Consider the following 24,837-nt stretch of genomic DNA (forward strand, 5'->3'; position numbering starts at 1 on the left):
TTCCAATATGTTGTTGACAGTGTTGTGAACTTGTGAATCGTCCTTTCTGTAAAGTATTGTGGACTAATCTTGACTGACTTGTTCATAAAAGTAAGACATTCTTGTTTCCGTCTCCAAGACGGACACACCTCAGGGTATATCTTAGGAAATCAGCTATTTATGTAAAATACAGTGATGTGTGCAGTCTTCAAAGGTATTTATATATCTGGTTACTTAGGTAATGTCAGAAGTTATTATAAACAGCATACTATTCATTTATCCTTTTACAAAAGAAAAAATGATCATTTGTGATTGAGTTGGAAACATGTTAATCAGGTTGCAATTGTAGTGCTTTTACTTTATTATGTATTTAATTATGTTAATACATTTAAATTTCTGTTCATGTGTTGTGGTTTGTGGGACATTTATGTACAAATATTTCCACTGTAGTTTTTAATGTATGTAATAGAATTTTAGGGAAGGGGGGTTAAATTTAGTTTCTTTTGTGACTGAGGCTTTTAAAACTTGCCAGTGGGTGTAGCAAATTAAATAAACTATTTTCTGTTTCACATTTTTGTTCTTCTGAATTATCCTTTAACTCTGTCATAGTGTCCCCTCAACTCCCATTGCCAATGAGACTTAAAGGAGCTCTGCACCTTTCAAAATCGCTCTGTGCTATCTTGGGGCTTTAGGCCAATCCTGTGAGGTTGGAAATGCCCTTAGCTGCTCAGACACTATGGAGATGGCTGCAGGATGAGGTAGATATTTTAGTGATGGGGGTGGGTACTCAGCATCTTGCAGGATTGAGCCCTTCAGCTGTTGTCTAGTCCTGTTTTTTTTTTTGTTTTGTTTTTAACTTAGACTGCTGCATAGTGCAACTATGAAGAATGACAAGTGCTTCTGTGAGGGAGAGGTTTGGGCCCCTGTCCTGCAAAGGCTTATGTTCATGCTTAACTTTACACACCGTGAGTTGTCCTACTGACCACTCACTGTGCATGAAGTTAAGCATGTGTGTAGTCTTTGCAGGATGAGGGCCTTGTGTTTTTTAAGTACTCAAAAGATCAAGGGTTTATCTAAACCTTAGGCCTGATCCAACCACCTTCACTCATGCCTGTAGTCCTTTTGAGGTCAATGGCATTACCCATGAGTAAATATTACTCAGAAGGGCAGAACCAGAATCTGAATAATTTAAAGGATCGGTCCTGTGAGGTGCTGAGCACACTCGGTTCAATAGAATCTGAGGGTGTTCAGCCCATCACAGGACTGCTCTGTGAGCCCTCTGCCAAAGTAGGCTGGAAATTTGTAAGTACTGGCTGTCTTGTAAGATTGCTGGGACTTCCTGCTTTTGGGGGAGACTGGAATATTGGGAGACACTTCTATTTTACATGGGACATTGGCATTCCTGCTTTTGGTCTCTGCCAGAACCGGGAAATGCAGAGGTTCAGAAACCTAAAAGACTGGTAGCCAGGAGAGGGAGGAGCACACGGGTGATCTGAAATTATTACAACCTTTGTAAAGCTTGGTTCAAGTTTTGGATGATTTTTTTGTTAATGACTAAAGCTGATGCTAGCGCAGGCCGCCCTATACAAGGACTATTATCTAATACAATCTTTCTTTCTGCCCTGTACGAGGTCTGTTATCTAATACAATCTCTCAGGCTTTCTGAGCAAGGCTGTGAAAACCCACAAAAAGAGTTTGACCTGGCTTTTGCAGACTTGAGCCAGAACAGAACTAAAGAGCTCAGGGCCTGCTTCACTGTACAGCCGCTAAAGTGACCACTGATTCAGATTTTTCATGTTACCTGTGCCAGTGGCTCTCAACCTTTCCAGACTCCTGTACAGGAGTCTGATTTGTCTTACGTACCCCTGAGTTTTACCTCACTTAAGAACTACTTGTTTACAAAACAAACATAAAAATACAAAAGTGTCACAGCTCACGATTACTGAAAAACGGCTTTTTCATTTTTACCATATAATTGTAAAATAAATCAATTGGAATATAAATATTGTACTTACATTTCAGTGTATAGTATCTAGAGCAGTATAAACAAGTCATTGTCTGTATGAAATTTTAGTTTGTACTGACTTTGCTAGTGCTTTTTATGTAGCCTGTTGTAAAATTAGGCAAATATCTAGATAAGTTGATGTAGCCCCTAGAACAGAGGTGGGCAAACTACGGCCCGCAGGCCACATCCGGCCCGCGGGACTGTCCTACCCGGCCCCTGAGCTCCTGGCCGGGGAGGCCCTTCCCCTGCTGTCCCCACTCCCCCGCAGCTACACCGCCACACAGGCAGTGCGGCTTGCGCCCACCCACCTCCCAGTCTTTCTAAGAAGCCTGTCCTGCTGCTCTGAGCGGCATGGTAAGGGCGGGGGGGTTGGAAAGGGGCGGGAGGTCCTGGGGGGCAGTCAGGGGACAGAGGGCGGTTGGATGGGGTGGAGGTTGGGGGGGTCAGGAGACAGGGAGCAGGGGGTGTGTGGTTGGGGCGGGGTCCTGGGGGGGTGGTCAGGGGACAAGGAGCAGGGGGCGTTGGATGGGTCAGGGGTTCTGAGGGGAGCAGTCAGGGGACGGGGGCCAGTCTGTTTGGGAAGGCACAGACTTCCCTTCCCGGCCATCCATACGGTTTCGCAACCCCGATGTGGCCATTAGGCCAAAAAGTTTGCCCACCCCTGCCCTAGAAGACCTCTGCATTCCCCTAGGAATACGCATATTCCTGGTTGAGAACCACTGATCTGTATAGACAGCTGCTTTAAAAATGTTGATCCTCCTGTATACACACTGCGGAAATGATATTTACTTAGAAGTGGCTAACCACATGAGATTTCACATGTGGGGAGAGAAAAAGAGGGAGCTAAACAGGAAATTGTAAAATTATGTACTGTGCAAAAAAAGGAAATCATGGCTTGACTAGACTCTTGTATTGCTTATCTTCGCATGGCCTATTACTACAATATTTTTTTTGGCTGTTGATTAAAGAATAACAATTGCTTTTGCCCTTTTGGATTAACACTGTGGTATGTAATAATCAGCTATCTTAATGTTATGTCCCTATATTAACAAGGCAGGTCTGAGGAGACCAAAAGGACCACAGGGCAAAGAGGCACTGTCTTGACCAAACTAAGCAGCAACTTTAATCTCTCATAAGACAACTCTTTGGAGCAAGGACTGGCCTTTTGTTCTGTTATACAGCATCTTTCCGATAAGCCCCTGGTCTATGACTGGGGCTCCTGGGTGCTCTAATACAAATCCTTGTGATAATGCAGTGTTAGGTGCATGTACACAAGAGACTTATTTTGAAAACTTGGGGGGCCAATAAAAATATGTAAAAACTTGTCTCCGTGTTTAAGTCCACTGCATATTTTGAAAATAACAAAACCTCTTAAAATTCTACTAGCAGTGGTAACAGTGGAACAATCCGTGGTTGGTGCTGCTTTCAGCAACATCTCTTTAAACAAACGGGGGGAAATAATTGGACTGTTGAACCATAGATTCTGATGCTCTTAGGGCTTTTTTTTTTTTTGTCATTCGTATTGGTCATACATTCATTTACTGTATATGAACTAGCATGAATCACAGAATTTGTTCCCCTCTTGTCTTTTAGTTTTAGCACAATAATAAATTAAGTAAATAAGTTACGGTTGCATTAACTTTTTGTTACTTTAAATTCTATTGTAAGTGCTAGAAATATATAGAGGAGGTCAAGGAGGTAATATCTTCCAGGGCACTGTACTAGTAGGTATTGAAGACTGGTCAATTCTTGGGTGTACCCTGACAAAGATGCTGTAGTATGCTATCAATGTTTACACAGCACTCTCCCTTTGAAGCAATGGCATGCCTTGTGTAACCATCAATGCCAGATCTGTCCCCAAGGTATTTAGTATTTCCAGTCACCAACTGGCTCAACGAGCCTTAAATCCCATAAGCAATCATTGGTATTTTTGTTTTAAATACTAATGCAGTGATGTTAAAAATTACACAAACTATATATTCAGATAACCAGGTTCAGTTCTAAATGTCCTTGTTACTCTGGCCCAGATTTTTAAAAGCATTTAGGTATTGCTTTGCTCAGTGTTGCAAGGCCTAAGTGACTTAGGAGCCCAAGTCTCATTTTCAGAGGTGACTTCGACACTTAGGGACCCATTGACTTGTAATGAAATCTAGGCTGCTAAGTGACTTTTGATGACTTAGGCTCCTGCATCATTTAGGCATTGCAGCGCTGAGCAGAGAAATCCCTGAATGCCTTTCAAAATTCTCAACCCTGTACTTAAGATATTTTTAATTCACAACGCAACGCCTGGGCATTGTGAGGGCTTTTCAGATTTTTGTTTCACAGTAAATACTGTGCTGCGGTACAATGTTCTTCAGATGCATGTGCTTAATTTCCCACTCAGACAAATGAGATTTGCATCTATATTAGCTTGATTCTCTACTCTGTCCGATTTAGGGGTGGGAGCGCTGCAGGAAACCAGTCACAACTCCTGGATTCAGAGCTGCTTGGCCACTGAGCAAATGATTGCTGTTCAGTGCAACTCTAACTTACGTGTCAGGGCTGTTATGCCAGTGGAGGATAAACTGGAGCTCTACTATGTCCTGTCCCGTCCTCTCTTCTCCCTCTTCTGACCCCAGAATATCCCCAAACAGCCTCTTTTTCCCCCCTTACAATGGGGGTGTGGGGCAACTGGCGTAGGAGGCAGCAGAGCCAGCTTTATGCTAGCAAAGAATTCCTCTTTATAAGAGATATTCTCTACTGGGCGGCCCTGGCTCCTTTGTGCTGGATGGAGCCTATCCTTCTTTGGCTGCTTTCCCTGCCTTCCTCCCTTCCCCATGTGCTGGAAGCTGTGGGGAGGGAGATTTAGGAGCCAACCATTTCTATTCTGCACCCACTGTTACGCAGTCCCCAGCTAGGGTTTGTGGTTAGTCTCTGGAGCAGGACTGAGAATCTGCCCTACGGTTTTGGCCTGTTTCTAATTTTCCTTAAATTTGGTGGTTAAATTAACTTTGCACACTAGTCTGTGACACCATCAAATGGATTTATATAAGATAGAGAGTACTGCAATTTTCACACATTTTATTACACTCATCATATTAAGACCTTTTTTTAGCATTCTAGAATTTGCAACAGCTGCTTATGAATATTGTAAAAGAAATTGTATAACCTTCTCTTATTCTGGACAACTTGCTTTGAGGTTGCAACGAGACCTGTAAAACTTGCTATATGATCATCTGCACTTTCACAATATTGGTGCTGTGTTGGTAAATGGCTTTAAGTAATGAAATGTTATGGGTGTGTTTGTTTTAATCCTGGCAGCAGTTTCATACTTCTCCTTGCAAAGTTTCAGATGATGTGGTGGTAACAGAACTTGGATTTTTCCTCTTGATGGTAGCAGTTATGGGCCCATCAGGTAATGCCTTGATGATATTCCAAGCTTCAAAACGGGTGAGTCCTTGCATAACAGTTGTGTGCACTTGCAGTAGCTCATCACCAGGCTGAACAGTATTGCTCTGTTCTGATGCAATTCCTGTGAGGAGACAATGAATTTACTTAAGTTTCTCTGTGTGGGGAAATCTTTGTTGTTGTAATTATGGATAGCTGTACTAGGATGTTACATGGAAGATGTGCACATCTGATGCACAAATGGGAGAATCAAGTATTTGCCACAGTGCAAATGCAGAGACCTCCAAATCACTGAACACATTGTGGACAAGTGCCCCCTCTTTCCATTTCCAGGAGCTATCGCAAAAGCACACTCTGCATCTTTGGAAGGCCTCAAATGGATTTCAAACCTTTCTGCTAACTTGTAAATGTTGCCATTTCCATGCAAAAGAAGAAGTGTGTTTCTGTATAAATGGTATAAAATGCGTCTGGTCTAATTCCAGAGCAAGGAGTTCATCCCGCACAACAAAATGTCATGCTGCAGTTTCAATAAAAATTATCATGGGCCGGATCCTCATCTGGTAGAGATCAGTCAATGGAACTACTCCAGTTTACCGCAGCTGAGGATCTGACCGTGGGGGTGTGTGTGTGTATAATATACATATAAAAGAGAGAGAGTGTTTAAACACCTCTACCTTTAAAAATCCTGTTGATGATGATGGGTTTATCTCCATGGATGGAGCCTTTCCCTCCTTCCAGACTGAATCCTAAGCCAGCAGGTGTCTTTTCCAGAGTTACAGTGCAGATTGTCTCTTCGGTTGCTGGAAAGAAATAGAATGGTATCAGGAGGGGTACAAAATATTCTGAAAAGTGAGAACATCTGAACAAAGAATGAGTTTTTGTTTGTTCAATTTTGTGTAGGCATGTAAATGATAGAGCAAAACAAGGCAGAAAATGACCATTTGCTTCATCTTTTTGGTCACCATAAAGTTAATTGCTCCTACAGAAGGTTATGGCAGGGGAGGGGGATGTATTTTTTATGTGTTGAAATCTGAGCCAAATGAAAAGGTTGGATTTAATATAAACGGCATTTGCTTGAATTACATAAACATGCTAGAGACACATTAACATTTCGATATACTGTATATATTCCAAAATTAAGTGTTCAGTACAAGTGACCTGATGGTAATATTAAAACAAATATTACCTAAACAGCCAGTAATGTTTATTTGGGGTATGTAAATAGGATTACAAAACTCTGACTTCTGAAAAAGAAATCCTAAGAACAAAGATCATTCTACAAAACTGTATGTCTTCCATATGTTTTGAATATAGCCAGCTGGTGTGTTAGAGGCCAGAGCATGATTTAGGTAATCTGGAGAAAGTATCCTTTCAAATAAAATATTTTTCAAAACACAGGAACTTTTAGGGGCTTGAAATGAAAGTTCATTACTGCTCACATGAGTAGCCATTATACATACAGTTAGTCCTGTTCACTTGCTTGACATTATCTGAATTTTTTCAGAACTCCATTTTGAGGAATCTTGCTTTTTGGTGCAGTTTAGTGAATTATGTAAGGTGTATATATAACTTCTTAGTAAAACTAACAGATTTATAATAGCTTTATTTATTGCATTTTTCCAGCATACCTTTCCCCCACCAATATTAACTGATTTTTTGTTCGTACACAGCTGAGCCCCAAATCAGCACCTACCATATAATTATACAGAATAAAATAGCATATGTTGTTTTGCATGAAATTGTCAATATTTTATGTTACAAAATTGCAACTCTGATTTATATTGAAGACTGCATAGATTTCAATCTGTAATTTCATAATGATTATTTATATATACACCTAGAATCCTGATCCGGCTGATAGATTTTGCAGGACTGGGACTTAGGACAGCAGAGAGCAGTATCAACTGAGTAACAGGTTGTTTAAAGCCGACTTCCTGGATTTTTAAACAGTTGTACAACTTTTAATCACAACTCCAATATTTGTCTAGCTAAATCCCATGCAACCCTTTGTAAAGGGCAAGGATTCTGTAGTGGTGAGAACAGGGTGGTATATAAATATCTAGATAGGTAGCGGATGTGATTTAATGCAGGAGTAAAGTACTCACTAGCTTCTGTTGTGGTTTCACTTTCTGTAGAATACGTAGTAGAGTCAACGGAAACATTAAAACTTTTTTCTTCCTCTTTAGCTTTTTTAGTCACTACGACAGCTTGCCTTGGCGGTCGAGCCTGGCGCATGATCGCCAAGGCATCGTTGTGAGTGGCACCTTTAAGAGACTTTCCATTAATGGATAAGACTTCATCTCCTTTCTGGATAGTTCCTTCCTGAGATGCTAGTCCATTAGGAAATACTCTGTGAACCTATTAGAGACCCCAACCACCACAAAAAAAAGAGAAGATGTGACTAAATCTCACAGTTAGTAAAGTTTAAATGTGACACATTTTCATTTCTTAGCAAGAAAGAAAGCTGATTTTTAGGGATCATGTATTGTAATTGTTGTGGTAGAAGCCTATTAAGATGCAGGAGATACTGGATGGCTTGTAGCTGGTACCAGCTTATGCTATCAACCATCAGATTTCACAGAGTCTAACCAGGTCAGTCATCTTGTCCTGAACCTGCACCATTGACTTAAAGAGAGAGAGAGAGAGTCAGGAATCTGAAAAGAGGGACTGGTTATTTAGTAGGTGACCATCTTCCTCTGAGTCCATGCTGAATCTATGCTGCAGTAGGTATTGTGCTCCTGAAGGCCTTGATCACTACTGATGATTAAATATCCCATTGCACTTAAAATAGGCATGTTAATCCCAGTTTTCTGGCAACATTCCATTCCAATTTGCTAATTATCTTCTGCAACCATAAATTCCCATTTAGATATTCATATTCTTTTCCATTTCCTGTCCTATGCTGCTTATGTAGGGTTGCTGGGTACTGTTAAGGAGCTACATTTTTTTAAAAAGAAGTTCTGAAAAATTGGAGTGGCAAAATTAATTCCATTTTTCTTTTTGTCACTGTAACTTTTTCAAAGTTCAAAAAGTTCCAGAAAGTAAAACATGAGGGGAAACTTAGATATTGTTTATTTGTTTGTTTGCATAAGGTGACAAAAAGGGGACAACCCAAAACTCTGAAAAAAAAATTTGAAAACCAAAATGAAATGACATAACCCCAATTCAAAATTCAAATTTTGTTTCAAAATTTTCCATTTGAAATATTTTTCTGCAGAAAGTGTTCATTTTTGATTAACCCCCCTTTTTTTTTTGAGAGAGAGAGAGAGAGAGAAGATTTTGCAGTTGAAACTACAATGGCTGGCTCTAATTTTCTAATGTTTCCTTGTGTATAGACTGTTACCATTCCCACCATATTCTTATTTTCTCTAGCCTTGAACTTGCCTAGTTTCTTTAATCTGTCCTCATAGGTCTTAGCTTCCAAACCTTTTCCATTTTTGACATTCTCTTTTCAACCCATTCCATTTTTTCTGCCACCTTTTTTTGGACTGAATGCTTATTGTGGGAGTATTTTATGAGAGTGACGCTACTTACAGTAACAACTTTGTTTTCTAGATCGATTCCTCCTGCCAGGCTGAATCCAAGACCAGCATCTTCTTCTTTATGCAAAATTGTAACGTGAATATCATCAAATTGCTAAACACAGAAAAATAAAATAATTTCAGATACATCCTACTATAATTCAAGATTACTGGAAGAACTGTATATTTTCTCCTGTATCCACTGCAAACTCTGTCTTTGTTTTTATTTAATGGGCTAACTTCACCTTGGTATCATAACTTATGAATGAGTTTGTGTCTAAAAGTTTTGCTGCTTCAGTGAATGTGCTGTAAATTACAATATATTAAAGATCACTGATCACTACTGAAATAGAAATAGAAAATATTATTGGCTCAGTGGTGAGAACTGAGTACATGGTCTTCTAACTCTGAGAGGAAAAACTTTTGTTATCTACAACTCGTCCTACTCAATGAATAATGGTCTGTGGCTCAAAAAATTACTTCTAAGCCTGGTTGCTATTTTTAATGTACATTTGCTAACGTTTTAATTGTAACAGTAGCCTGAAATGAGCTGTTTCAGTCTGTTACCCTTTTAGATTACAGTTAATATGAGGGAAAATATCTCTTTTTAGTAGCATATACTACAGTGTTCTTAAGGATTCAAGTATAACACCTTTTCTTAAGAGAAACTGATTCACTGATCTTTTCTTGTCTCATAACAATGTGCTTTTCAGTAGCTGGATGCATAGTTTGGTTGACAGGCCACTGAACTAAGAGTGAGAATGCCTGGATTTTATTCGCCACTCTTCCTCTGTTTATGATGATCTTGACCAAGCCATTTAGACCAAAGTCTTCAAAAATGTCCACTGCTATTGATTGCCCAAACTGGAGACAATTAAGGCCTGATTTTCTGCTCTTCTGAGCTCCCACAACTCCTTTTGAGTCATAGAATCATAGAATATTAGGGTTGGAAGGGACCCCAGAAGGTCATCTAGTCCAACCCCCTGCTCAAAGCAGGACCAATTCCCAGTTAAATCATCCCAGCCAGGGCTTTGTCAAGCCTGACCTTAAAAACCTCTAAGGAAGGAGATTCTACCACCTCCCTAGGTAACGCATTCCAGTGTTTCACCACCCTCTTAGTGAAAAAGTTTTTCCTAATATCCAATCTAAACCTCCCCCACTGCAACTTGAGACCATTACTCCTCGTTCTGTCATCTGCTACCATTGAGAACAGTCTAGAGCCATCCTCTTTGGAACCCCCTTTCAGGTAGTTGAAAGCAGCTATCAAATCCCCCCTCATTCTTCTCTTCTGCAGGCTAAACAATCCCAGCTCCCTCAGCCTCTCCTCATAACTCATGTGTTCCAGTCCCCTAATCATTTTTGTTGCCCTTCGCTGGACTCTCTCCAATTTATCCACATCCTTCTTGAAGTGTGGGGCCCAAAACTGGACACAGTACTCCAGATGAGGCCTCACCAATGTCGAATAGAGGGGAACGATCACGTCCCTCGATCTGCTCGCTATGCCCCTACTTATACATCCCAAAATGCCATTGGCCTCCTTGGCAACAAGGGCACACTGCTGACTCATATCCAGCTTCTCGTCCACTGTCACCCCTGGGTCCTTTTCCGCAGAACTGCTGCCTAGCCATTCGGTCCCTAGTCTGTAGCTGTGCATTGGGTTCTTCCGTCCTAAGTGCAGGACCCTGCACTTATCCTTATTGAACCTCATCAGATTTCTTTTGGCCCAATCCTCCAATTTGTCTAGGTCTTTCTGTATCCTATCCCTCCCCTCCAGTGTATCTACCACTCCTCCCAGTTTAGTATCATCCGCAAATTTGCTGAGAGTGCAATCCACACCATCCTCCAGATCATTTATGAAGATATTGAACAAAACTGGCCCCAGGACCGACCCTTGGGGCACTCCACTTGATACCGGCTGCCAACTAGATATGGAGCCATTGATCACTACCCGTTGAGCCCGACAATCTAGCCAGCTTTCTACCCACCTTGTAGTGCATTCATCCAGCCCATACTTCCTTAACTTGCTGACAAGAATACTGTGGGAGACCGTGTCAAAAGCTTTGCTAAAGTCAAGAAACAATACATCCACTGCTTTCCCTTCATCCACAGAACCAGTAATCTCATCATAGAAGGCGATTAGATTAGTCAGGCATGACCTTCCCTTGGTGAATCCATGCTGGCTGTTCCTGATCACTTTCCTCTCATGCAAGTGCTTCAGGATTGATTCTTTGAGGACCTGCTCCATGATTTATCCAGGGACTGAAGTGAGGCTGACTGGCCTGTAGTTCCCAGGATCCTCCTCCTTCCCTTTTTTGAAGATTGGCACTACATTAGCCTTCCCTGAGTCAAATGGGTGTTCGCTGCCTCTGAAAATCAGGCCTCTTTAAGGTATCTCTAATTGGGTACCTAAAATTGGTGCACACTTTTGAAAATGTTGGCTTTGCCCTCTCTGTACCTCAGTTATCCCATCTGTAAAATCGGGCTGATAATTCTAAGCCATCTTTGTAAAGTGATTTGAGATTTATGGCTGAAAGAACTGAGCATTACTATTACATATTGATACTGATGTGTTTGTAAAAATTTCACATAGCAAAGATTAAACAGTAGCATCCGCTCCTCAGTTAGGCTGTCTTTGAGCATAGTGTATACAGAAAAGTGGACTTACCTTTAAGGTAGCCTCATCTAGTGATTTTACTTCTTCTATAAGCTTCTTTAATTCTTCAGGGGAAAGCAGAGAGATGACTGATTGCCCGGACACACCAGATGCTTGAGATGAACAGTGTTCCTGTTTCTCTTCCTCTTTCCCGCTGTCTGTTAAACTCACAGTATAGTCTCTCAGTTCAGAAAGGCTTTCCCATTTTGAAAAGGGAAAAAAGAAATATTAATTTGTGATAGCAGCTTCCACACCATGGCACAGAACAGGCAATTATGGAATCTTCATCTTTTGATCATACTAGAGTTTACCTGGTAATTGGCCAAGTGGTTCAGATCTCTATTTATTTGTTCCCAGTAATACCTACTGTAACATACCAAGAGGTGGCAGGGCTGTCTCAGTAGGGTGACCAGATGTCCTGATTTTATAGGAACAGTCCCAATATTTGGGGCTTTGTCTTATATAGGCACCTAATATCCCCCACTCCCTGTCCCGATTTTTCACACTTGCTCTCTGGTCACTCCATGCCTCAGTGATGACACGCCTGTGTGAGCATTCACGTGAAGGAATAAGAACCCTCTTGAATCTTTGCCCCCAACCAAATTGAACCTTCCCTGAGCATTGGAAAAAAGTTCAGATAACTTTTTTTTTCTTTTTTAACGTGACTCTGAACTTCCCAGTTATACCTGGGATTGGAAACGGGTATCAAAAGCACCACACTCTTGTGAGAGAGGTTGTTTTCACTGTGTTTCAAATTTGAGCTAGGAAATACCCTTTCCACTTTTGCAGTTACAAAAGGTTCAGATAAGTACCTGAGAGTGGAAATGCTTATCCAAACCATAACCCCAAGGCCCATGACATTAATTCATCACAAACTATAATCTTTGCAAAAGCCATTAAGCACATAGCCTCCCACTCTTTATTTAATGACACTGTCATATCAAACTAGCAGCACAGAAGGCATGTCTGCAAAACAGAGACTAGACTAAAAAATTTTCTGTACAATATATTTTGAATTACATACTGGATCACCCTTGGAGAACATGAGGCAAAGTTTGGGAGGTTCATGTCCTGCTTTTAAAATAACTTCCCCAACTTTTTAATTCTAGTTTATTTAGCTAGTCTTTTCTAGATTCCTCACCTGGTTAGATATTTATAAAATATTATGAAAAAACAGTTATTAAAAAAATCTAATGTTGATAACCTGAGCAGGGCAAATCCTTATAAGAGGCAATACGTCTCTGGTGCAATGCATTGTTTTGGGGGAACGCATGGAACCCATGCTGGCTACTTCATCTGGTGTAGTAGCAGTCAGACCTTCTCCTTTACTGATCCAAAAAGACCATCAATGCACCAATGCACTAATATAATAGCAGAACTTGGCCTGAAATGTTGGCAAATTGGTAGCATTGAAATAAAGGGGCAGGAGCAGCTGTATGGACTTATTCTTGAAACTGCCTCAATATTGGGATTAGCAGTATTGGGTCCATTCTTCTGGCTCCAAACCATGGAGAACCTAGGGATATTGTTCTGTGGCTCAAAGAAGCTGGCAGCATAAAAGCTTAAAAATCTGTTTTTATTAACGGCAGCATGCATTCGACTGATCCTTTACATTCCTCTGAGGAGTTGTTAACTCTGTCTACACTCTAAGCAACCTATATTCCTATCTAAATTGCCTGAGGTACAGACAAATTGTTTTCTGCAGTGTGTGGTGAGGGGAAGGAGCTAGTCTATTTACCAGCACTGCTTTGCAAAAATTAACTTTAATATGTATCTTACTTAAGGGAAAATCCAGTGTCTGAATGATGACTCTCGCTTGTAGATGAGGGAGGGGTCCCATTCTCTTCCATGGAGGGCTGAGATGATGCTTCCAGTGTGCTCCATGGATTGTTCCCAGAAAAGAGCGGCGACTGAGGAAGGCAAAGCAAAGATTTCATTAAAGCAGATGACACTTGATTGCTGATGGAATAGATTTTGCTGTATTTTTCATCATTTGTCTTCATCATCTCACAAGACTGGTTAGCAGTAAGGGGGAAGCTTCGTGTTCTTTGGCTCTGTGCTTTTGCTACTGGACAGTGAAGTTCAGTGGCTTGTGAAGTTAGTAAATCCAAGGAAATTTCAGTACTTGTGCTGTTGCTTCTCTTTGGACTAGGAGCGAGTGCCTCTTTGGGAGAGCAGGACCTATGTAGGCTCAGAGTCTCGACTGTAACCACAGATGGCGTTGATTGTAGTTGGCTGTTATCAGAACCTTCATTATAAGTGGCTTGGTTTAAATGAACTGCAGGTGATTCTGGCTCTTTTGGACTGGGAGAGTTTTCTTTTTGGACTGATGGCTTTGGGCTGGGAGAATTTTCTCTCCAGACTGATGGCTTTGGGCTAGGAGAATTTTCTTTCCAGACTGATGGCTTTGGGCCGGGTTTTCTGTTTCCTTTTTCAGGTGACTGAGGAGCACTGAAAGTTTCAAAGGAGTTTATTCTCTGTTTTATTGATGATCCTCTGGGTGAGGCCCGGGATATATTGGAGCCCCGTTCTTTGCCAGAAACACGCTGGAGGTCAATGGAACTTTGATCTGCCTGTGTGTTGACATCTGAATTTCCTTTCTTCAGACCTTTTAGACTTTGACGAAACCAGGCTGGTTTAGGTGCTACTGGAGGGCCCCTTTTCCCAGTGTCACTTTCATCTGAATTGTGTGCTTTTGAACCATCTGCTTCTGCTTCTGATTTCTGCAGCACTACGTCTGGACAGCTCGGACTTTGATTTTCTTCATTTGTGTTGTTCTTGGGATTTAAGTCTAAGTGACTGCTTTCTTCACTCATAGTAGGATTAAACAAGTTTTTGATGCAATCAGAAATTCTAACCCAAGGGTCTTCCGCTGTAGTATCAAGACTGTAATCTACCCGTGGTTGTCTTCTAAGTACAGGCCTTTGTATTGATGAGATAGGATTTCCTGTGTTGTAGAAACAATTATTATACATAAGCTTTCTTTTCATTCCCTCCATATATCCCTTTCCATGCATCGCTGATGCTTCACTGCCTGTGGGCTTCTCTACACTCAAGCCTCCAACAGGTTATTTAAGGTTACAACTCTTAATCTAAAGTTCTGTTTTATTGTGGCAAAAGCCATCTTGTGCTGATACTGGATTTAGCTGCAAACCCAGGCTCTTTGGGGCTGGCCACTTCCCTAAAGGGACATGTAGCCTCTACAGGTAATGCTCTCTCCTGACATAATGGGACACTGAAATCGTTTTGCATGCTCAGCACTGTCATGTTAAAATATAAGACTAAATTTATGTCATCCCAATTACAGCAGATTGCACTAGCTGGTATCGCAGCAGATAAAAAAAAGTTATTCTTCTCTTCCTGCATTTTAAAGCATGGTCTTTAAATATTATCTCTCAGAGACCTCTCTTTGATTGATTGTCTGCATGTCTCTCCAAATGGTTCTTTGCACTTTTCTAGTGTATACCATTTTCTCTTTGATGTAGGATGTTTTATATATCACAGGCTTATTAAACCTCTTACTGACTATTGGTGCAGAGAGGACAGTGGTGAAGGTTTGGGGGTTTTTTATGATGATTTATTTCAGTACAATGAAAAGAATAAATGTTCAGGAACGGTTGCCATTTTAAATACTACTAGCTACCTTTTCACTAACAGAATCAACAGTGCATCTACTTCACATCAATTATCTATATTACATGCTGTTCAGTTTTGAAACAAAAAATCAAAAATGTCCTGTGGTCCATGCTAAAAATAAAATTCAGTAACACTCAGTTTTTAATATAAACAAATAAAGTATCATCTGAAAAAAACTAGTGATTCTTGTACGCCTATTACCATTTATTCTCTTTAATAAGAGACAATCCATTCATCTTCTTTTGGTGTCATTCACACTTCGAGTCAGAGGTAGTTAATACACAATTGTGTAGAAATTTGTCTGTTCACCCAGTAATTTACCGTTTTGCTGCAGTCTGTTTTTTAAAGATGGAATTAAAATGAATGCAAAACTCATTAACCCTGCTAAATATTTTATGCACTCATAGAGGTTGCTTTTGAAGCAAATGGAATGAAACACCTACCTGGGTTTGCTTTCCTCTCTTGGTCTCTGTCTGCTGACACTGCAGCTGAGTGTTCAGTACCTCTTGGTGTTATAGAAGTTGCAGAGAGACTGTGGGTTATAACTGTTTTATTTCCCTGTAGCAGCAGGTCTCCTGCTTCCTGTGGAATAAACAGGAAATAGAACCATGTCAAAACGTAATTGCACAAACCACATTATAGATGAGCATGTAGAAAAATGCTCTTCATTTTCTTGTTTTTAATCTGAGAATAAATATTAAACTGCAGAAAGACTGATTTGTTCTGTGCTCCAGGAAAGGGAGCAAAATATTTTATGTATGCCTGTAAACACACTGGAAAATTTTTTTGTTAACATCTCAAATTTTGATCGATTGTGTGTGTGTGTTGTGTACCACAACAAAGCAAGATATTGGCTGCTACAATTTTAGACTTCTAAAACCAGCCACACAGTAATCTCTTGCAAATCAGTTAAGCAAAGACAGAAAATGAACTGTCTAGCTTCTGTCTTTATTTTACACAGTGCTTTTCTTTGTGGGTCCTTTACAATTTTGTGTTTGGGGGCAATGAGCCCAATTCGTGGCTGGAACTTCAAGACCTTTTCCCCTTTTGTTCTTGGTTGGAAATGCAGAATGAGAGGTTCTGTTCGAGGTCACAGTACATGCTACTCGAGGCAGCCATTAGCAGATGCTCTAGAATTACCAGATTACTATGTAACTCATTAGACTGACCCCCACCTGGTAAGGCAACTCCCATCTTTTCATGCACTATGTATAAATATACCTGCTTCTGTATTTTCCACTCCATGCATCTGATGAAGTGGGTTCTAGCACACAAAAGCTTATGCCCAAATAAATTTGTTCATCTCTAAGGTGACACAAGGACTCCTCGTTGTTTATGTAACTAATGTCACAAAGTTACCATCTGCCAGAGCTACAGGGTTACTCACAGGAATCGTAAACAAGCAAGAGAGAGAAATTTTGAAACAAAAGTGAGATTATCCTGTAAACATCCAACTACCTGGCAACTCTTGAGCATTCTGACAGTGATATGGTTTGCACTTACCCCACACTATTCCAGTGAAGACAGGTTTCAGAGTAACAGCCGTGTTAGTCTGTATTCGCAAAAAGAAAAGGAGTACTTGTGGCACCTTAGAGACTAACCAATTTATTTGAGCATGAGCTCACGAAAGCTCATGCTCAAATAAATTGGTTAGTCTCTAAGGTGCCACAAGTACTCCTTTTCTTTATTCCAGTAAACAGTTTACCTCTGTCAAATTCCTGATCATTGCTGGCCTTGGTAGTCTCAATCTGGGCTCACTTTCTAATCACCTTCTGAATGGCAGCACCTTGTGTTCAGTCACCAAGAATGACTTCTATCTTTTTAATATGGCGTTACCTAAACTCGCATCTCAGTGTGAGCTTATCCCTCACTTGAGACCACATCATAATAGTGCAAATGGTTAGAGTAATAATGAATGATTTTCATAGGGACAGAAAGTAAATTATCCTGATTCAAATTCATTTTAAGCATTCCAATGCAACTAGCTTTGAATTTTAGTAGCTTTGCATCTTTCTTCCAGTTAGGAGCCTGATCTTGTGTAACACTGCACACCCAGATCTTCAGTTGAAATGAAGTGGGAATTCTGAAACACACGATTGGCTCCAAGTGACTGTGTGCTCCTGGCTGGTAGGGACTGTATCTACTTGCGTATTGACACAGTGCTAAGTACACTGCCAGGGCTTTACAAATAATTGTTGTGGTCTGTAAAATATCACAGTTTAAAGTCAACATTTTAAATCAAATAATTTTGGCTTGAAAAAAGTAAGCTCACAATCTGCAGACACCACACACACAACTGTGACCAGTACTTCTCAAATTGAGTAATACGACGTGTTTGAGGAATAAAGGAAAATAGAGAAGGGCACTAATAAATCTTTCACTTAATTATCTGAAATACATTCTGAAAAGTAGTAACCTTGTTTTCCATGCAGCCACCTGCCTAAGAGACATCAAAAGTCTTTCCAAGGAATCTTTCTTTGAGTGCATTAAATTTTGCTTAGTGCATATTGATCTCAGGATTTCTTTTGTTCCCCTTAGCACTGCAGAATCACACTTGCAGCTTAATAACCAAGAATTGCATTGTTTCTCGGCTCAAATAATTAATGGGACCTCAGAGAAACTGTTTTTCCTTGTCTTAGCTGTGTTCTCCAACAAAGCTGATTTTATAGTAGCTGTGGATGTGCATGCATGTATTTCTACTGCACTCCACCTTAGATGATAGGAAAGAAGTCTTATTTTAGATGCTAAGCAGAAATGTCCTATTAGTTAGCTTTATGCTATACTTTAACCAAGGCCTTTACTGTTGTGTAGGTTTATTTTAATTGATAAGCCTTGAGCTAATGGTTGCTCAGTTTTGCTTGTTTCACCTGGCACTAAATTCTGTTAATTTCTACTAGCCTATTACTAAACCCTGGGTAAATGGGTTCCTTTTTTTAAACAAACCACAACTCAGTTTCCACACACACATCACAGAACTGTTCACACTTATGCAAATTTGCTTCTCTGTTTCTGTTAATTCTTTTGGGGGTAGGAGGGATGTATATCTGATTGTGTAGAGTAATTCACTTCATTTTAAAAGACTTCAAAAGAGCTAAATTAATCAACAAATAGGAGAGTTCATGGTTAGTTTAACCTTATATCTAAAGCATTTAGGCTTTGTCTACATTAGGAATTTTGGGCAAACTCTTCCCAGTGTTACTAATACCAGTGCATTTCCTCCAGTGAGCATGCTAGTGCGGTGACTGTTTCATATTATTGTTCTTGTAGTTTACTGATCTCACTATTTATGGAATGGCTTGGCTCTGAATTTGGTGTTAGGGAGTAACTATAGCAACTTGACAGTAGAAGTAGTGCAAGCTCTCCCAGTCCTGGCTTGCAGTCCACTGCTGTTCCCGTCCCGTTTGACCAAAGACTGCCAAATGCTCTAAATTGTTTTGTACTGATGCGGCACGTTCACTAGGGGACTCCAGTGAGAACTTCACATTCATTCTCATTCCTATCTGCATTTGGATTTGAACACAGTTTTCCAGACCTGAAGGACAAATGCATTACAGCACTCCTCTGCCTAACACCCCTCATTTTGGGGGGTCCTATTTAGAACTGAGGTTCAAACCTCACTAAACAGATAACATATCACTTTACCTTCCAAATATAAGAAAATTCTAAAAGAAAAATACCCCTGCTGTTTTCCCTAAAAACCCTGAGAACTATGCAGGATTTGCCTCACCTGAACATTGGCAGAAGATGGGCTTCCATCGTCTTGTAGCATAGGCTTCTCTTTCATGTCTGTGTTACACTCGTCAGTGTCTGTACAGTCTTGTTTAAAATACTTTCTTGGTGGAGGTTTGGGCTTTGACGATTTAGGTTTTCTAACAAGAATCTCCATCGATTTTTTTATGTTCTGAGAGGGATGGCCTGCTTCGTTGCCAGTGGGAGGGGAATGGTTCTCCAAACTGGTTCTGGACAATGAATCCAGCAAGCCAGGCTGTCTGGTAATTGGTACATCAATGCTGTGTACTTTTGCCTTCATGTCAGCAAGCTGGTATGGGGTGCCATTACTGCAAGATGACCTGGGGTTGTAACTACTGTCACTGCTGGAACGGGTCATTAGCTTCTGAGATCTGCGGTTGCAATAAGCAGTGTTCTTCTCAATATGTTTTTCATGCTGGTATCTGCCATGCCAGCTAGTTTCCAGTCTTTTAACACCTGTATCAGCAACATGATTAAAATATATAAAATGCAGCATATAGCCTGATGAAAACACTCAGATACATTCAAAGCATTTACTTCTAGGGTTGTAAATCAAATCCACGGTAAAACTAAACCAGTTGAGTATAGCTATCTGATCAGTGTACCATAGCAAAAAGGGGGGAAAGCATTTGTGGAGGCATTTTAGATCAAGGAATCATTTAATTGTTGAACACAAACAGTACTACCCCCTCAGATATACTGTTCTCCCGTATAGTTTGCTGTTGGTTCAAAGAAAGAAAGAAAGAAAACGAAGGCAAAACGTATCTCATATTATAAAGCATTGTGATAATAGTACTCCACATTGGAATGTGGCAAGTAGCCCTAAGGGGAACCTAGTGTTCCTTTGCCAACAAGGGAAATGGGATGCTCGTCCCATCCATAGATAGGCTGCATGTTATACAAACACCACATTATTTATCTGCTGACATTGGGTCAGATAGCTTCAGCCAGTGACAGGGGGTTAGAAAGTCTGAACAAGCCCCAGAGGAAGTAAGCACAAGAAAATATAATGGTTAAGAAAAGTGTGAAATGAACATTATCTAGTCTGTTTCCGACAGGAAGTAAGTCAGAAACAGAAAGTGAAATCACAGTGAAAAATTTTCAGTAGTGCAATCCCACTAAAGTTTGCAACCATGCCACCTTTTTGAAACTTTTACCCCTTGTCACCTATGCCATACCTTGGGCCCAGCATCTGAGTCTATCCCTTTAAGTCAAGGATGCAGCTCTTCCAGGAGCCCCTCAGTGTTGCTCCATCAATTGAACAGAGAGTGTTACTCAGCCATGAGGTTGATAGGGCTGGACACTGTTCACCCCCAGAGCCAAACCTGTTGCCTCTGCAGTAGTCCCAGTGTGGGGATCAAACCCAAATTCAGTCCTCCCAAATGGCAGAGTATTGCTCTGGCTGTTCTTATCAGATAAACAGAAAATTCTTGTGAAGCACGTTAAAGGCTGTTTTCAGTCGTGAGAGAACAAAGGGCAGGGTGTGAACTACTGAGGGAAGAAGAGGGCAAGAAGAGGGAGGGAATCCGAGGGGTGCCACAAAGCATCAGCTTCACTGGGGTTGAGTCTCAGAATGTTTGGAGTATGTCTACACTACAGCTGGGAACAAGCCTCCCACTCTTAGCCCGGCTCAAGCTAGCATGCTAAAAATAGCAGTGCGGACATTGTGTCTCAGACAGAGACTCCGACTAACAACCCGTGCTCAACACTACCACACTGAGCCCAGTCTCTGCTCAAGCTGCACCATCCACAGTGCTGGTTTTAGTGTGCTAGCTTCAAGCCCCCATAAAGCAAGCCTGTCTACATGAGCTGCAGTGTAGACATACCGTTGGAGGTCAACCAGGTGGCTTGAGCTTTTTACACCAGTCTCTGGCAGTATGTCTCAGGATGGACTTCAGTAGTACAGCTCTATGATCTTTCCTCCTTCTTTTCCTTAAGCTCCAGGTTACTTAACTAGTCTGGTATCTCTCTCCATGCTAAGTCATAATGTCTCAGCCAGCTGAATGAATTCCCTTACCTTCAGTATTCCATTGTTGCCTCTCCCTTCCAAATCTGTTGTTTTCCACAGCTTGTGAAACAGCTTCCTTTAGCTGCTGTTCAGATACCTATAAAATGTCGTGTCATTCTGGGTCTTGCAAAGCTCACCAAAAGATTGGCTCACCACACAACTCTCCATTCCTGCAAACCCTTTCTCACAAAAATAGTCCTTACTCAGGCAAGTGGTCTCAATGAATTGAATAGGCCTAAGCATGTGAGCAAGGATTACGTGCATGAGGAAGGGTTTGCAGGCCTTTAATTAGTAATATATATTCAGTACAGTTGAAACCTCTGTATTGACAAGCTAGATAAACGGGACATTTTTCAAGAATAAAGGGTAGCTTATCCATTGTACAAGATGCACAGTTCCGGGTTTGCCATTATAAGGTATCTGGCTGGTGTATTTTTTTGGTGCACCAATTAACCCAGTAAATAGGTCTAACAGACTATTAGAAAACATTTCTGAAAAAAAATTCCCATAAGAACAAAACATTTCTTTCATATCACTCAATATAATAGCAAGAATTGGCTGAGTAAAATTCAATCAAACCAAAACGCTGACTTTTAATTACCTTCTGGGAGAGTGGCTTAAAATCAATAATATTGAGTTTCACATTCGATTCTTGGTCTCTATTTCATCTTTCCCGGTTCTTACTCCTCAGTGAGAAGTTTCATTTGAATGAGTTTCAGAAACTCTTGTTTTCTCAGAAGCACATGTTGTATAGCATTGTTCCTGAAAACTTGTTTCTTTACCTTGTTTATTCAAAGCACATGAACTTTCATGTAAGACACCCTCTCCACTGATCCTTGCACCTCATATATCTCTATACATAAGACAACACACTATTTTGAATTTAAATATCTTGGGTTTGCACCTTATCCTGTATCTTAGGTAAAACCAGAGGTACTGCATGGACATCGGCACATTATTTGCCAGACTGATTTATACCAATTCTGCTTCCAGTATTAGTGTTAGTTTGTCAATATTTGCTTTATTCAAAATCAGAAAAATGTGGAATGCTACCTGTGGATCAGGGTGTCTGCTAATAATAATCTGCACAGCACCAGGACTGCAGTGGCTTAAAACAGCATAAACTTCATTAAGTGTCATATTTTGGACTGGTGCTTCATTAATTTCTATGATTTCATCTCCACACCTACAAAGGGATAAAAAAAAAATCCAGCAAGAGGAGCAGACTTTACATTGTTATTTCTAGCATATTGTTCCCTCATGACCGTGACTGTGCAAGAAACATACATTCATGTGGTTGAGCTTTGTTATGGTCCCAGATTAAATTAGTGTGTTTCACTGGGTTCCTTCCCTGAAAATGGAAAGGGAATCAGCACTGAGACATGACGTTTCCTCATTTGTGCATTCTCCACGAATCTGAATTCTCTGCATTTTCCACTGTGCACATTTTGTATTATAATGGCAGGACAGACAAAAAATGACACAGAAGGCTAGCCTGTTGTGTACTGTCTGCACCCACAACTTCCTTCCCACCTATAATGTAGCATTTCACTTCTTGTTTGTGACAAGTCTACAACTTCTACTGAAAGGGCAGAAAGGACAGTAACAGTGCTTGAGACAAGCTGGGTGAAGTAATATCTTTTATTGGACCTACTTCCAATGAACAATACGACCTCACCCACTTTGTCTCTCTAATATCCTGGGACTGACAACACTGCCACGTAATACAGTGTCTGTCCTTTATGTTAAATGCAGAAGAGTAATTTATTAATAATCAGCTTTTAGATATTAATTATTGGAAGCTCTGTCCACTGTTGAACTCTGTCTTTCCTAATGAAATTCCAGCATGGCACAGCTGGGTACTATCATGCCCTCTCTCCCCTCTTTCCCAAACACGCACATGGGTGCTGAGGGTTTCAAAGTTTCAATCCAAATGTTGCAGAACTTGCCGCATTTTCAGCTGAGTTTCCAGGTACATTCAGGGTGCAGAACAGGTGCAGAACTCAAAGGATTTTTGTTTTAACACAACTCTAAAAACACACAGTGTACCAGGTCCTCCTAACATTATCCTCTGGCGATGAAGCTCTCAAATCTGATGGGATAAATTTCTGTTGGTGTGGAAGGTCCCAGACGCAATAAAGCTGTATTTCTATCATACAGTCGGGGATAGAATTTGGGGAACGTGTGCAAGACCTCTGTAATGCCATCTGCACCCGGGAACACTCTGGGTGCACACAAGTATTGGGAAGGAAGGGGCAAGGCCAGTGGCTCAGTGACTATACAGATTCTCTAGTCATTTCTCCTGGAGCCAGAGGTGAAAGTAAGCTGGTACACCCTGGTACGGCGTACCGGCAAGAGCTTCCCCAGGCGGCAATTTAAAGGGCCCAGGGCTCCCAGAAGCGGCTGGAGCCCCGGACCCTTTAAAGTGCCACCAGAGCCCCACTTCTGGAGTCCCGGGGTAGTGGCGGAAGCCGGGACCCCCAGGACTCCAGCGGCGATTTAAAGGGCCTGGGGCTCCACTGAGGTAGCGGTGGCTGGGAGCCCCTGGCCCTTTAAATCCCCACCATAGCCCCGCCACTGCTACCCCAGGGCTTAGGCAGCAGGGCTCAGGCGGCGATTTAAAGGGCCTGGGGTTCCAGCTGCCGCTACCGCCCTGGGCCCTTTAAATCTCCGCCAGCTCTGGCAGCGGGGTTCTGGCAGCAGTTTAAAGGGCCTGGGGAGGTAGCAGCGGCCGGAGCCCTGGGCCCTTTAAATCACTGCCTGAGCCCCGCTGCTGGAGCCCTGGAGTAGTGGCAGCAGCCGGGACCCCCGAGACTCCATCGGCAATTTAAAGGGCCCAGGGCTCCACTGTGGTAGCAGCGGCTGGGAGGCCCTGGCCCTTTAAATCAGCGCCGGAGCCCCCGGCCACCACTGCTACCATTACCACAGCCAGAGCCCGGGGCCCTTTAAATCTCTTCCGGTTGAGGCCACTCGCTTTCTGGTTGAGGCCACGCCCCCCTGCTGAGGACTCTGGTGTACCGGTAAGTCCTTTAAGTTATTTTCACCCCTGCCTGGAGCAGGGGAATAAACTGGTCCCAGAAATGATTCCTTCCATGCATCCCATGTAAAGGCCCATGTACTGCAAAGCCCATTTACTTGAACTTTGTGTGGGAGAAAGGGCAGCATTTGGCCCCATGACAGACACTGTCAATATTTAAGTCAGTCTGAGTTTGATCCTCAGTTTTCTCATGTATCTCTTTTCATTCTCAGTTCCTATTTTCCTGGATTATAATCCCATTTCTTGCCAGCTCATCCCCGTTCCTGTATATTGCAATACTTAGACTCCTGCTTGGAGAGATGAGAGCTCCATCTGAGATGACAGAGCTTATCTGGCAGGGGAATGTGAAACTTTCATTCTGAAAGGTTCTTTGATAAAAAAAAACATTCAACATACCTGAGCCTCCCATCCATATGAGCCACGGAGCCTGGTGAGAGGGTATGGATAAATATCCCGGAAATGCACTGGGTGTAAGGGACACTGCACAAGCCAATTCCTAGGCCAACGCCAGCTTCTGAAAGGGTTCATCAAAAAGATGCATAAGAAATGTGAACACCAAAATAATTGGGGAGTACTATTTCTAAACGGTGGTCGCAAAACATGCTTGTTGAAAACAGAGCCATATCCTTGCAGTTATGCATTTTCCACAGGCAAATGCAGGTTTTTTTGTATGTGTAAGGAGGATGCACACAAATGTTTCTAGCCACATTTGAAAATTTAATTCACACATTCATTGTTAGCATCTTACAGATACAGTGCAATGCAGCTTTACTTTGCAAAGGCTCTGTCATGCAAACTGGATCCCAGATCATTTTACAATGAGAAATAATAACAGAGAGAGGGAGAAAAAATAAGAAGGAA

The 24,837-nt window shown here is 41.4% G+C and overlaps 2 protein-coding genes across 2 annotated transcripts in view; both read right to left on the minus strand.

Annotated features, from left to right (window-relative positions):
• Nucleotides 1–5,029: 5,029 nt before the first annotated feature.
• On the minus strand, nt 5,030–15,754 carry LOC140895008 (pro-interleukin-16). The gene is made up of 7 exons (XM_073304088.2): nt 15,625–15,754; nt 13,325–14,492; nt 11,558–11,741; nt 8,906–9,007; nt 7,477–7,729; nt 6,046–6,171; nt 5,030–5,495 (listed from the first exon to the last, which is right to left on the minus strand). The coding sequence occupies exons 2-7, from the start codon at nt 14,359–14,361 to the stop codon at nt 5,290–5,292; spliced, it is 1,908 nt and encodes a 635-aa protein (XP_073160189.2). The 5' UTR covers nt 14,362–14,492; nt 15,625–15,754; the 3' UTR covers nt 5,030–5,289.
• The window catches only part of LOC144929097 (pro-interleukin-16-like), a 36,267-nt gene continuing 26,699 nt past the window's right edge, over nt 15,270–24,837 (minus strand). Inside the window, exons 11-16 of the mRNA XM_078854704.1 lie at nt 24,373–24,490; nt 21,993–22,125; nt 20,949–21,036; nt 18,909–19,387; nt 15,625–15,763; nt 15,270–15,292 (exon numbers count right to left, since the gene is read on the minus strand). Coding sequence (XP_078710830.1) covers nt 15,270–15,292; nt 15,625–15,763; nt 18,909–19,387; nt 20,949–21,036; nt 21,993–22,125; nt 24,373–24,490 — 980 coding nt within the window. The remainder of the gene's footprint in view (nt 15,293–15,624; nt 15,764–18,908; nt 19,388–20,948; nt 21,037–21,992; nt 22,126–24,372; nt 24,491–24,837) is intronic.

The sequence above is a fragment of the Lepidochelys kempii genome, chromosome 10 (genome assembly GCF_965140285.1).
Source record: "Lepidochelys kempii isolate rLepKem1 chromosome 10, rLepKem1.hap1, whole genome shotgun sequence".
Lineage (NCBI taxonomy): Eukaryota > Metazoa > Chordata > Testudines > Cheloniidae > Lepidochelys > Lepidochelys kempii.